Source organism: Eretmochelys imbricata, chromosome 5 (assembly GCF_965152235.1).
Source record: "Eretmochelys imbricata isolate rEreImb1 chromosome 5, rEreImb1.hap1, whole genome shotgun sequence".
Taxonomy (NCBI): Eukaryota; Metazoa; Chordata; order Testudines; family Cheloniidae; genus Eretmochelys; species Eretmochelys imbricata.
The window spans coordinates 31,081,888-31,094,545 of NC_135576.1; the positions used below are offsets into that span (position 1 = coordinate 31,081,888).

The 12,658-nt window shown below is 42.7% G+C and overlaps 1 protein-coding gene across 1 annotated transcript; it reads left to right on the top strand.

Moving 5' to 3' along the window:
• The first annotated feature begins 1,204 nt into the window (after nt 1–1,204).
• MRPS30 (mitochondrial ribosomal protein S30) lies at nt 1,205–11,185 on the top strand. Its single transcript, XM_077816828.1, has 5 exons — nt 1,205–1,754; nt 2,001–2,146; nt 7,413–7,518; nt 8,417–8,593; nt 10,681–11,185. Exons 1-5 carry the CDS (start codon nt 1,205–1,207, stop codon nt 10,947–10,949), a joined length of 1,248 nt encoding a protein of 415 aa, XP_077672954.1. The 3' UTR covers nt 10,950–11,185.
• The last annotated feature ends 1,473 nt before the right edge of the window (nt 11,186–12,658 follow it).

The window sequence follows — 12,658 nt, forward strand, 5'->3', positions numbered from 1 at the left end:
GGCCTGTCGGGGCAGGGGTGTGGATAGGGGTCAGAGCAGTCAGGGGACAGGGGCCGTTGGATAGGGGCAGAGGGTCCAAGGAGGGGGCAGTCAGGGGACAAGGAGGAGGGGGGTTGGATGGCTCAGGGGTTCTGAGGGGGACAGTCAGGGGGCAGGAAGTGGGATGGGTAGATAGGGGGCAGGGGCCAGGCTGTTTGGGGAGGCACAGCCTTCCCTACCCTGCTCTCCATACCGTTTTGCAACCCAGATGTGGCCCTCAGGCTAAAAAGTTTGCCCACCCCTGATGTGGGGTGTGGTTCAGAGCCCATAAGAGATGGGATCAAGTGGTGACAGCGGAACATGAGAGCATGGTCAGGGGCCTGAATAGGGATCGGATCTTCTGGTAACAGCAAGATGTAGGATGAGAGCATGGTCAGGGGTCCAGATACGAAGGAGAGTCCCCGGAGAAAGCGGGATCACCGGCTGTGGTCCAGGGGTTGGGTCAGGAGCCCCTGGTCATAGTGGGATCTGGGAGTATGGGTCAGGCTCCAGTCTAGGGATGGGAGCCACAGGTTATAGCGGGATTGGGGCAGTGTGGTTCAGGGGCCTGTATAGGTTTGGGAACCCCCGGTGAGAGCAGGATCGGGGGGCGGGCTCAGGGGCCCGTTTAGGGACAGCCCCCTGTGATAGCGGCTCCCCGGCATGAGATCAGGCTCACCCCGTGGGGGTCGGGGGGGAGAAGCAGGTTATTGGGAAGGGAAATTTAGAGGTGCGAGGTCCCTGTAGGAATAGGAGCAGGGGGTCGGGGCCAGGACCGCTGGGGAGCGCGGGTGCCCACAGCATAGCGGAAGCGCTCAGCACTCAGCCGACCTTGCGGCGGCCCCAATCCCGGCAGCTCTCGCTCTGCATGCTGGGAACTGTAGTCCTCTTTCCCAACGCGCCTCAACAAGACAGTCCGCCAGAAGCATGCGCATAGTGGCTAGGAAGAAGCTTCTTCCGCCCCCACTTTCTTGAAAAGGGACCCTCCCCCTTTGACTGTTTCCTGGAGCGACGGGCAAATGAAATGCTTTGATTCAAGAAGTAGCTCCGCCCTCTTTTTCTCGGGGCCCCAGTTTCTCAGAGGAACGTTCGGATTGGCGCATCAAAGTACCCACGTGACTAATAGTAGCCAATTACTGGTGTACACTCCCCTGTCCGTCCCGAGTCTCCCTCCCCCTCTGACAAGATGGCAGCTCCCAGGGGGTGGCGGTTGGTGTGGCAGGGCAGCTGTCGGTTGCTGCACACCGAGCTCTCCGCAGCCCCTCAGCCTCCGTCTCCGCTCTACCCGCCCGTGGTCGCCTCCCACACGGCCAAGAGCAAGTCGGCCAAGCGCCGCCGGCTGGAGTATTTCTACCAGCAGGTGCACGCGGCGCCCTCCATCGCGGAGAAGCTGCGGCTCTACGGCCGGCTGCAGCGGCTCAAGTACGTGGTTTACCCGCAGACCTTCTCCCTGAACGCGGACCGCTGGTACCAGAGCTTCACCAAGACCGTCTTCGTGCCGGGGCTGCCCCCCGCGGGAGCGGAGTCGGCGGGACCCGGGGGCCCGGATCTGAGCGAGCTGCGTTCCCTGGCCTGTGACGCGCTCCTGCAGGAGCATTTCTACCAGCGCAAGCGAGAGCGACCCTTCGTCTACCGAGAGCAGCAGCACGTCGCGGCCCCCTTCCTCACCCAGCTGGTCTCCTCCCTCACCGCCGCGCTGGGCAGCTGCAACCCGCTGCTCGCCGCCGCCCGCTTAGGTGGGGCGGGAGGTTGCGCGAGGGGGGTTACTGGGGATCGGGGCTGGGGCTGGTTGGGAGGTTAGGCCATGGAGCAGCAGAAGAGATTGTGCTGAAATGCCCCTGGGCTATTGTGGGTAATGGTTACATCATTGACTGGTTTTTTTATTTTGTTTTTGTGCTGAGGGCTGATGTGTTTTTGCATGTTTTCACCAAGTATACACGGGGGTAATGGGCTGGCTAAAAACAAAATGTGTTTCATTTCAGATTTAAAACCACAGGTTAACTTCTATTGGGAGCGTGGTGAGACTGTTGTTTGTCGAGGATATCGAACTGGTAGAATCGATCCAGTGAGATTTCAGATAGATGACAAACCACAGATTCAGATCCGTGTGCCAAAACAGCTTCCAGAGGTATGGATGTTTCTAATGCTTCTAAAAGTGAATATCAGCTAGTACTGTGTTACAGTAGCATTTAGTATGTAACATGTATAACACTAGCTTTGCTGTGATAGGCACGATACAAACACCTAGTAAGAGAGTCTCTGCTTTGAACAGTTCACAGCATAAGTATGTTCTGTCTAAAAATCCTAACCATTGTTATAAATGTTTGCTTGTTTTTGTTTGATTTTAAACTCAAATAGTCATATCTCAGGGAAAAACTTTTGTAGAAAAACCTAATTTCCTCTATAAAGGTTCTATTGTACGTATAACAATCTTATTTATTTCATGATTTTAGTTGCTATTAAAACTATAAAACTGAGTGACTGGGCAACAAAATGGCAGATGAAATTCAATGGTAATAAATGCAAAGTAATGCACATTGGGAAACAATCCTAACTATATGTACAATATGATGGGGTCTAAATTAGCACTCAAGAAAAAGATTGTGGAATCATGGATGTCTTTCTGAAAACATCTGTTTTGTGTGCAGTGGCCGTCAAAAAAAGCTAACAATGTTGAAAACTATTAAGAAAGGGATAGATGATAAGACAGAAAATATCATCATAACACTGTAGAAATCCATGGTGTGTCCACACCTCGAATACTGTGTGCAGTTTTGGTTGGCCATCTCTAAAAAGATAATTTAGAATTGGAAAAAGTACAGAGAAGGGCAACAAAAATGACTAGGGAATATGGATAATCTGAAGAGAAATTCAAAAGACTGGACTAGTCATCTTAGAAAAGAGACTACTAAGGGAGATATGACAGATCTATAAAACCATGAATGATGTGGAAAAAATGAATAAGGAAGTGTTATTTACCTCTTCAGATAACACACAGACCCAGGAGTCACCCAATTAAATTAATAGGCAGTAGGCTTAAAAGAAATATAAGGAAGTACTTCGTCACACAACACACAGTCGACCTGTGGAATTCATTGCCAGGGAATGTTATAAAGGCCAAAAATATAACTGGGTTCAAAAATAATTAGATAAGTTCATGGAGGGTAGGTCCATCAATGGCTATTAGCCAAGATGGTCAGGGAAGCAAGCCCATTCTCTGGGTGCCCCATAACCTATGGGACTGGATTTCAGGGGATGGATCACTCGATAAATTGCCCCATTCTGTTCTTTTCCCCCTAAGGCATCTGGCACTGGCTACTATCAGAAGATAGGATACTGGGCCAGATGGACCAATGGTCTGACCCAGTATGGCCATTCTTATGTTCTTGTTTGAATTACAGTGTACTATGTGCTTTCCAAAGGTAGGTAGATATTGATGAAATGGTATCCAAGATGACTTAGGCCAGGTCTACACTACAAAGTTTGACTGATGTAAAAGCACAGAGAACTCGGCTGATACTGGAATGCTGAAATTATTCGGGCTTGTATGCTGCTATTGTACTGGTGCCTGCAGAATTCATTGTAGAGTGGGAATATCTCTTATCGGGGTGGAAGAAACAAGATTATCTCTAGAAACGTTCAGGAGACAATTGCAGGGTATCTCCATGAATGTTGAGGCAGTGCTCAAGAAGTAATAAGGCACATTCCATTTCAGATAAACAAAAGACTCTACGTGGGGGGAACTGTGGTCCTGTCTAGCCCATCAAGACATATAATGGAAAAACAGATGCTACCTCAATCTTTCTTCTACCACTGTCTGACAACAGGACACTGATCTGATGTGGACTGTGTAATTCGGACTGCCACACTTTTTTTTTTTAATCTTTTCAAACATGTTTCAGAAGGGTAGCTGCGTTAGTCTGTATCTGCAAAAGCAACAAGGAGTCCTTGTGGCACCTTAGAGACTAACATTTATTTGGGCATAAGCTTTCGTGGGTTATAACCCACTTCATCAGATGCATGGAGTGATAGCCCATGGAAGTTTATGCCCAAATAAATTTGTTAGTCTCTAAGGTGCCACAAGGACTACTTGTTCTTTATTTTCAAACATATTACACATACAATGGAAAATCAGAAGTCAGTACTTTTGTTCTCTAAATGCACAAATGAGATGGGAGCTATTTTTAAATGGGGAAGAAGGGTGAGAGGGAGAGGAAAAATGCTTATAAGGAATTATACATGTGTACACTTACCTGAGCGCTCTCCCACTTCATAATCTGGCCCATCTGCCCTTGCCTGGTAGGACTGTCTTGGCTCCAGAAGATTGTCAAATAGCTCCTGGCTCACTGCAGTCCTCCCCTCCCTTTGTGCACTGAATAGATCTTTGCATCAGGCTCCGGCAAAGTGTCCCGTCCTATGTGGTGTGCTGGTGGGGTCTATGCCATGTATGGCATGCTATAAACATCAGGTGTAGGGGAGGCCCCAGATTTGTTGTTGCCCTTCCTTACCTTCTGATAGTCCTGCTGAAATTTCTTCACTTTTCGTATGGCACTGCTGCTAATCCCTGTTGGGCCACAATTTCAGCACCCCATGCAATCTGTACACCTGTGTGTCTACACTTCAATTAAAAACGCATGGCTGGCCCGTGCTAGCTGACGCAGGCTAAGGACCTGTTTAATTGTGGTGTAGACTTTAAGGGTGAGGCTGCAGCCTGTGCTCTGGGACCCTCCAGCCCAAGCCTGAACATCTCCAGTGCAATTAAACAGCCCCTTAGCGTGAGCCTGAGTCAGCTAAGTCACAGATTTTTTTAAGTCACAGGGCATTATAGACATACCCTAAATTTCTTCGGCTGTTCCTTAGCTGGGCTTGTACGGTTTCTTCTCCCCACAGGCTGAGGTGATCCATGACTCTTTTCCTCCTCTTTTGGAGCCAGCATGGTCAGATGCTCACAACAGTGGGCCCCGTAGGTGTTCTCACCTCAGTGGGCAATCAGGAAAAGGCATTGCAAAAATAAGCTGGGGGTTTTAAAGGGTGGGGACAGGCTTCTGGTGTCTATGACCCCAGGCAGTGGAGTTTAAAATTGCGACTGATGCGAACACAAGGGCAAATTGTGAGACAGCTGCCAGTCGACTGTCCCAGTTGAGATGGGTAATGTCTACACTCGCACTGCGTTTACAGATCTAGATTGACTGGCTCTGCTTCGTTCGGGGAGGTGGTGGCATTGCGTCTGTAATAGGGCGTTTACATCTGCAGGAGAGAAATATATGTGTAGACAAGTTCAAAACTAAGTCCAAAAAAAGTCAACCTAACTTTGTAGCGTAGAACAGGCCATAGGTAAGGGCTTCTTCTTAATGTCATGAAGTGTAGGTGTCCACTTCACTATAAATTCTTAGAATGTTTTTAGTCAGTTTCTTGGTACTGTTTACATCCTCTTTAAATTCTTCATGTGTATAGCATGCATAGAAGCTTGTACTGGAAGAGTCTAGCCCCTGGCTTTTGTAGCTCCTCCTTTTGTCACAGATTCCACTTTTGCCAGTCTTGGTGGGACCAGAATTCTTCCTTTTTTTTTCTCCTCAAGATGTGAGAGGCAGTGAATCTGGGTTGTGGTACGAATGAGGGGGAGACTGAGTCATTGGAAATGAATGAGAGAATGAATGTGTAGATAAAGTGAGCAGAGTTGAAAGGGGGGGAGAGGTTGCATCTAAAGTTTTAGACTTGAACTCTGTAATTCCAAACATAAAAATAATATAGAAGAATCACTGGTGTTAGAATATAGCTTACCAAATTTTTGAAAGCTGAGCTGCCTCTTCAAGAAAATGAAACTGATTGCACATCCCTAACCTTTCCAGGATAGCAGGGCAGCATAGGGGAAACATGCACACTTTTCTTTTGTGCCCCTGCCAGCTAGTCCTGTGTGCTTCTTCAGGGTGCTGTGCTTTGCACTTTGACTGTTTTATTGTTTTGTTAATTTGATTGTGTGCTTTGCCAAGGTTGAGACTGCTAGATAGGATTAAACTGAGTGACAGTAAATCTGAAAATCAGAGTTTTAGTGTCAGGAAGATGATAAACGTGGTGCCCTTACAAGTAGGCAAATGTAGCTTTGTACATTCTTTAAAATGCTTTCTTTGACTGTGTTGGTTTTAACAAGGCTTTCTTCTAAATCATGAGGTAGGATAATTACAAATAATAGGTAGACAAAGAATAAAATCTAGTTAAATACAGAATAAACTTCAAACTGTTAAATAACAGCACATACAGTACTGTAGGTGTGTATAACTAATTTTTATACTGGGTTTTCATCTATTTTCAGAGAAGTTTTAGGGAACTTTTGAAAAAATAGCACTTAACCTCTATTCTACTTTGCTGAATGCCTCACAAATGCTGTACACAAACACTTTGGGTGAGACTTTCTTAGAATTTACTACTAGGGAAAAAGTCTCCTGTTTATCCTCTTCTCCTACCTCCCCCACCAAAATAAATAAATATATATACAATATGTATGTAGGGGGAAATCAAGATGTAATCATTCAATTAATCAGAAACTTGAGTTTGGAAAAATCTAGTTTGTATTTTAGAGTAAACTTAAGTGTGGGGGGAAGGAAATAAATATACATATATAATATGTGAGGAAATCGGTGTATACTGGGGCTACTACCCATTGGAGGAAGCCTTGCTAGCAATCATATGGTCAGTGCTAAACTCAGTGGCAGGACTGAAAGTTTCTCAGTTCCGTATGTTTTATTTAGATTTTCTATAACTTGCCAAAGAAAATGTACACCAGGATTTTAAAAAATGACTTTTTTTTTTTTTTTTGCTTGTGTGTTCAACTTTTGAGTCCTCTTTCAGAGGATGCATGCTTAGCATTCTTGAAATTGGCATCTTGAGTTGGGCATCCAGTATGATTGGCTAGTTGCTTTTTTAAAAATCTGAACTGCAAAATACTATGACCATGTTGTATTCAATGTGAGGATAAAAGTCCAACACAAAATGCTGTTAGTGAAGTTTTGGTGTTCATTTTTTGTTTCCCCTGCAAAATGTGGGATATGCCATCTCCAGTCAGTGGAAAGTGGTGCTAACCAACAATTGTCCAGGCTCTGGCACTTCAGTCCTTCCTGTTCTACACACACATTTCTCTATTGCTGCAGGAGATTCACGCTCTCTAGGACAAACATACGATCTTGTTGGTTTCTCTCTCGGAACAGGATCAGGTTTGTTCAAGGTTGTAAAATGGATGTTGAGCTCAATGAGAATTCCCTAGGTGTTTGGATGACTGTTTAAACAATTCTTTCTTAAGAATCAAAATATTGGTATCAATGTACTATGTAATAATACTGAGATCAAAAACATTTCTATGACTTGCTGAACTGATTTTCTTTCTCTCTCGTTTCTTCAAGTTTGTACCATTAGATTATTCAGTCCCTGGAGAAGTTCCTGTTGTTAATCACAAACCAGACAAACTTCCATTGTTCAAAAGACAATACGATAACAAGGTATTTATAGGTAAGACTTCCTAGTGATAGGAATATAGTTACTGTGTAGAAGTACTAAAGAATGGTACACTTTTGAAAACGGCTTATTGCAGGAGCCAATTTCAAAATCTGTCTAATGGCATACATGACTGTGGTGCTATACTTTGCTGAACATTAATTTAAAAAAATAAGAGACTGGGTATAGTCAGTAAAACTATACACTTCAAATTGTGATAAAGTGACACATTAGACACTTCATATTTCAGAAGGAGTCATTTAAGTCTTGATCTGAAAATATTTTATTCAAAATGCAGAATGTTTTCTGAATGGGTCATTGGGCCTTAAAAGGATTTTGTTCTTTGCTTTTCTTTTAGTTACAAGGGGGCTCAGATAGCTTTACTCATAAAGAGGCTGCTGCTTCTCTGTAATAAACCAGATACCTGCACAGTCAGGGCCAAGCCCACTCTTATTCTCCTACAGCTCCAGAAAAATATGCTTCTTACCACTCTTGCTAGAGGAAGATCAGTTACCTGTCAGCTTTAAAAGGAGTCTTCTGGTCTTTTTAAACAACATCCAGTCAATGAAGGGGGAAGAGGCAATACCGCTTTAATTTCAGTGGGAGCAAGATTGGACCAAAACTAGTAAATTATTAACTTTAATTTCAGTGACTTTTCTCCAAATTAGCCAGCAAGTGAGTTCATAAGGAGACTTAGTCTTCTGAACTAGAGGAAACCAAAGAAATATTGATGTCAGCATTTCAAACCAAACTAACTTTTTAAATAACTTGTTACTTTGGGTAGAAGTTGAATAATAGAGATGTCAGAAATAATATTTTTGTCCTTAACCTCTGATGCTACCTATAACATTTCATTTGATTTGATTTTTTTTTTTAAAGTGGCTTTTAACTTTTCTCCTTTTTATGAACTCAGGATCAAAAGTCGCAGATCCATGCAGCTATGGTCATACGCAATTTCATTTGATTCCTGATAAACTGAAAAGGGAGCGATTATTAAAAGCAAACCTTGCTGATCAAATTGAAGTAACTTATCGAGCTAATGGTATTGCAAGTCTCTTTGCTTGGACTGCAGCACAAGCTATGTATCAAGGTGAGGCAAAACTTATGCTTGATTGTCTTTACATCTATAAATGGCGAGCAGACTTCTTTCTCCCTTTCCTTTTATCGTCCATATGTGATTTTCTTTCTGTGGAGAGCATGTTTTAATTTCATTACTGAAACTTAAACGAGCCAATTAAACTATGTATATGGGAGATATTAACAAATTCTTTAAAACAAGACCCTTAAATCTGAGTAAAATGCTTGAAGAGTAGGAGAAAAGAATCACGCCAATATATATAGAACATTAAATGGCACTTATTAATTTTGCAATTATATACGTTAAATTATTTTTGGTATTTTTTAGGTTAAAATATGTAGTCTATACACTAAAGTTTTTTGGCTGTAATGTATGATAGTAAGCAGCTGAAATTAGTATCCCAAAAAATAGGGTGTTATAGTGGAATTTTGGCAGTTAAATTCTACTCTGTGTTTGGTGCACATAAATCAAATTTCTCTTATCCAAATCTTCATGGAAGGTTGAATTTGATTATAAGCCAGTTTACTATGCAATAGGGTGAACTGTCTTTAAAAGCAGTCTCATGAGCTTGTATTGTCTATTATAATGAAACACAAAAAGATGAATAGTTGCTATGGGGATCAAGCTAATGTTTTATCCTGAACTAGTAAACCATTACAGGCACATGAAATCTAATGTTCTTGCTCTAGCGCTTGGCCTTTCAGATATGCCCTGTACTAAATTCTAACAGTGTATATCTGAAGAAATAATGCCCAGTATACTTGCATAATATCAGACTAGAGATTTTTTGTAATCCAAGATAGATTACAAAAAAATAGATCTACATATTGATCATTAGTATTGCACTACTTGTATCTGATCAAAATAATAGCCAATAAAAAAAAACTAATTGAGAAAAAGAGATTGTGTATATTTGAGCAAACTCCCATATTCACCATCTGTACAATTCAAATTCCATAAAGGGCTTATAAATATTAAATAAGACCTCAGCTGGAAAGAAGAGAAGGTTCAAGAGAACTTAATTCACTTAGCTATAGATGCCATTCGCTAGTAACTAGCTTCTGGCAGAGGAAGCAGATTCTGAAGTAATGGCACCATGTTTGGGTCACAGTGATGCAAATCCCCTAATTAATAGATCTGTATAAAACAATAAGAAAATAGTTTTGCATCAAATTTTGCACGTGTAATAGCATATGCTAATCACATGTGATCCAAACTTCTTTTTTTTTTGTGGTGTACCTGTAACACTGAAATTGATTCTCATCTTTACAAGTCAACTAGAATCTTCAGTGACACTGGTGTATAAGACAGAACATTTGTCTTCATTCTCTGACTCTACCTGGTTATTTTATAATTTTAGTAGTGAGCATTGCTTAAGGAAGCATATGTATTCAATATTTGTGCTGTAAGTTCAGTTCTCTGCATATGCTACTGCATATGTTGTGCATGCAGAACAACATGATATAGTATAAAAGGAGAACCCCATAAAAGATTTAGCTTGTCTGTCTAACCATTTTAGCATTCAACAGTAATGGTGTATTAAACTTGAATCAACCAAACATATTCTTGAATTGTTATGATGAATAAGTGCATTCCCTTATGGATAAAGTCATTTCACCATAAGAGGGTTCATGGAAAATTCAGTTATCCTCTAAATAGAAGGTGCTGGGCTGCCAACGGTCTGGTTCCCTGCCCCCAAAAATAGTATCTGCAGGACACACCAAATGTGTGGTGCTGTACATTGTATCTAATTTTAAACATGCAGTTTTGTGAAAGATGGGTAACCTTTGCAGGCAAACTCTGTTCCATGAGAGTCCATACGCATTGAAAATATTAGTTTTGTGAGCATATAAATTAGTATAATTTTGAAAGTGGTCCTTAAAGTATGTGACATAAAACTTTTCTTGGGGGTAGGTGAGGTGGGGATGTGTTCTTAGTTTTAGACTTTTCAGTCAAAACATTTTATATAATAATCTCTTGTTCCTTGAGGATAAGCAGTTTAGGTTTGTAACTGTCTCTATTTCAAACCCCTGTTTGGAATTGTGCCAATATGAATATTACTTATGCCTTGTGTAACTAGGGTGTAATTTCATTTACAGGATTCTGGTGTGAGGCAGATGTGACCCGTCCCTTTGTATCGCAGGCTGTGATCACTGATGGAAAATACTTCGCTTTCTTTTGTTATCAGCTGAATACCTTAGCACTAACTGTACAAGCTGATCAAAATAACCCTCGGAAGAATATCTGTTGGGGAACAGAAAGTAAGCCCTTATATGAAGCTGTGGAAGGCAATAACGTAAAAGGTTTTAATGATGAAATTCTACTTCAGTTAGTTCAGTTTCTGCTAAACAGACCAGAACGATTGTAAATTAGGCTACCAAAGGGCTCTGTTTAAATGCCTGGGCTTCATCAGAAGTCAAATGAAATGTGATGTGGAATGGTTCTTCATGTTTATTCTCTCTCTCTCTCTCTCTCTCTCTCTCTCTGACTCAATATTACTGTAAAAAAGATTCTGTATTCTGTGATCTCTTGTGGGGATTATTCCCATACACTCACCAAAATATGTGGTGCTATACATTGAAAATAAAATCTAGAATAATATAATGCCTTTTGCATACTTGTATTTGAAGTAAGGTACCTTGACTTTTTAAATAGAATAATAAAAAAAAGAAACACAGAATCCAGGTCAACAAACTGAGATTTCCTCATGCAAACTTGATTGGCAATAGAACAGTGTTCATTTAGACTGGGGTGCCAAAACTGTATGGAGGGCCAGGTTGGGAAGGCTGTGCTTCCCCAAACAGCCTGGTCCCTGCCTCCTATCTGCCCCATCCAACCTCCCCGCTCCTTGTCACCTGACTGTCCCCTCCTGGGACCCTCTGCCACCTATCCACACCCCCGCCCCCTGACAGGCTCTCTGGGACTCCCACACCAACCGCCCCCTGCTTCCTGTCCTCTGACTGCCCCTTATCGAACCCCGTTCCCCACCCCCTTACCATGCCAGCTGGAGCCAGTCATGCCACCATGCAGTCTAGAGCACTGGAGCAGGCCAGTGGTTCTTGCAGCCACACTGCCCAGAGCACTGGTGGCATAGCAAGCTGAGGGGAGGAGGGACAGCAGGGGAGGGGCTGGGGGCTAGCCTCCCTGGCTGGGAGCTCAAGGGACAGGCAGGACGGTTCTGCAGGCCGTAGTTTGCGCACCTCTGATATAGACTGTAAGCTCCTTGGAAGAGGGTTTCTCAACACAATTGAAGTACTTATAAAACTTGATAGTGGTGTATTTTGTTTGTTTTGTTTTTTGCACAAGTTTTCTGATGACGCACTAACTTCATCTTGTAGAATCTTTTTTAATGCTGAGGCATTGTTTTAGCTGTGAGTTCAGGGGAGGGGTTAGAAGTCAGTAAACGGGTAGGTTTCTTTTCAAGTAATTGATTTCTCCTCTGGAATAACTTACACAAAACTGCATGAACTCTGATTAACTTTTTATAGTTAAATGATTCCTTTTTACAGAGTTGAGTCCATGGGTTTCATATCTTCCCAGGCCAGAAGGGACCGTTATGATCATCTAGTCTGACCTCTGGTATAAAACAAGCCATAGAACTTCCCCAAATTTAATTCCTAGAGCATATCTTTTTAGAAAAAACATCCAGTCTTTATTTTAAAATGGTCAGTGATGGAGAATCCACCACAGCCCTTGTCAGTGTCTTTTTTTCCTTTATGCCACTTTTATTGGTGAGGGTTGTGGCAGCAGCATGGAGAGTAGGTAGGACCAGACCTCCCTTTCCTCCACAACATGTTTGAGCTCCTTTTGAGGGATTCCCCAGTGTTCCCAGGCCAGCTGGGAGATACAATTCCTCCAGCGTGCCCTGGGTCAGCCTCAGGGTCTCCTCCTAGTGGAATGTGCCCAGTAGAGTTCCAAAGGAAACCTCCCAGGGGCATCCTTATCAGGTACCAGCTCAGCTGGCTCTTCTCAATCCAGAGGAGTAGTGGCTCTACTCTCAGGCTCTCTGAAATAGCTGAGCCCCTCATGGTCTTGACGACTGGCATTCCATAAGGAATTAAGAAAAACTGACAAACA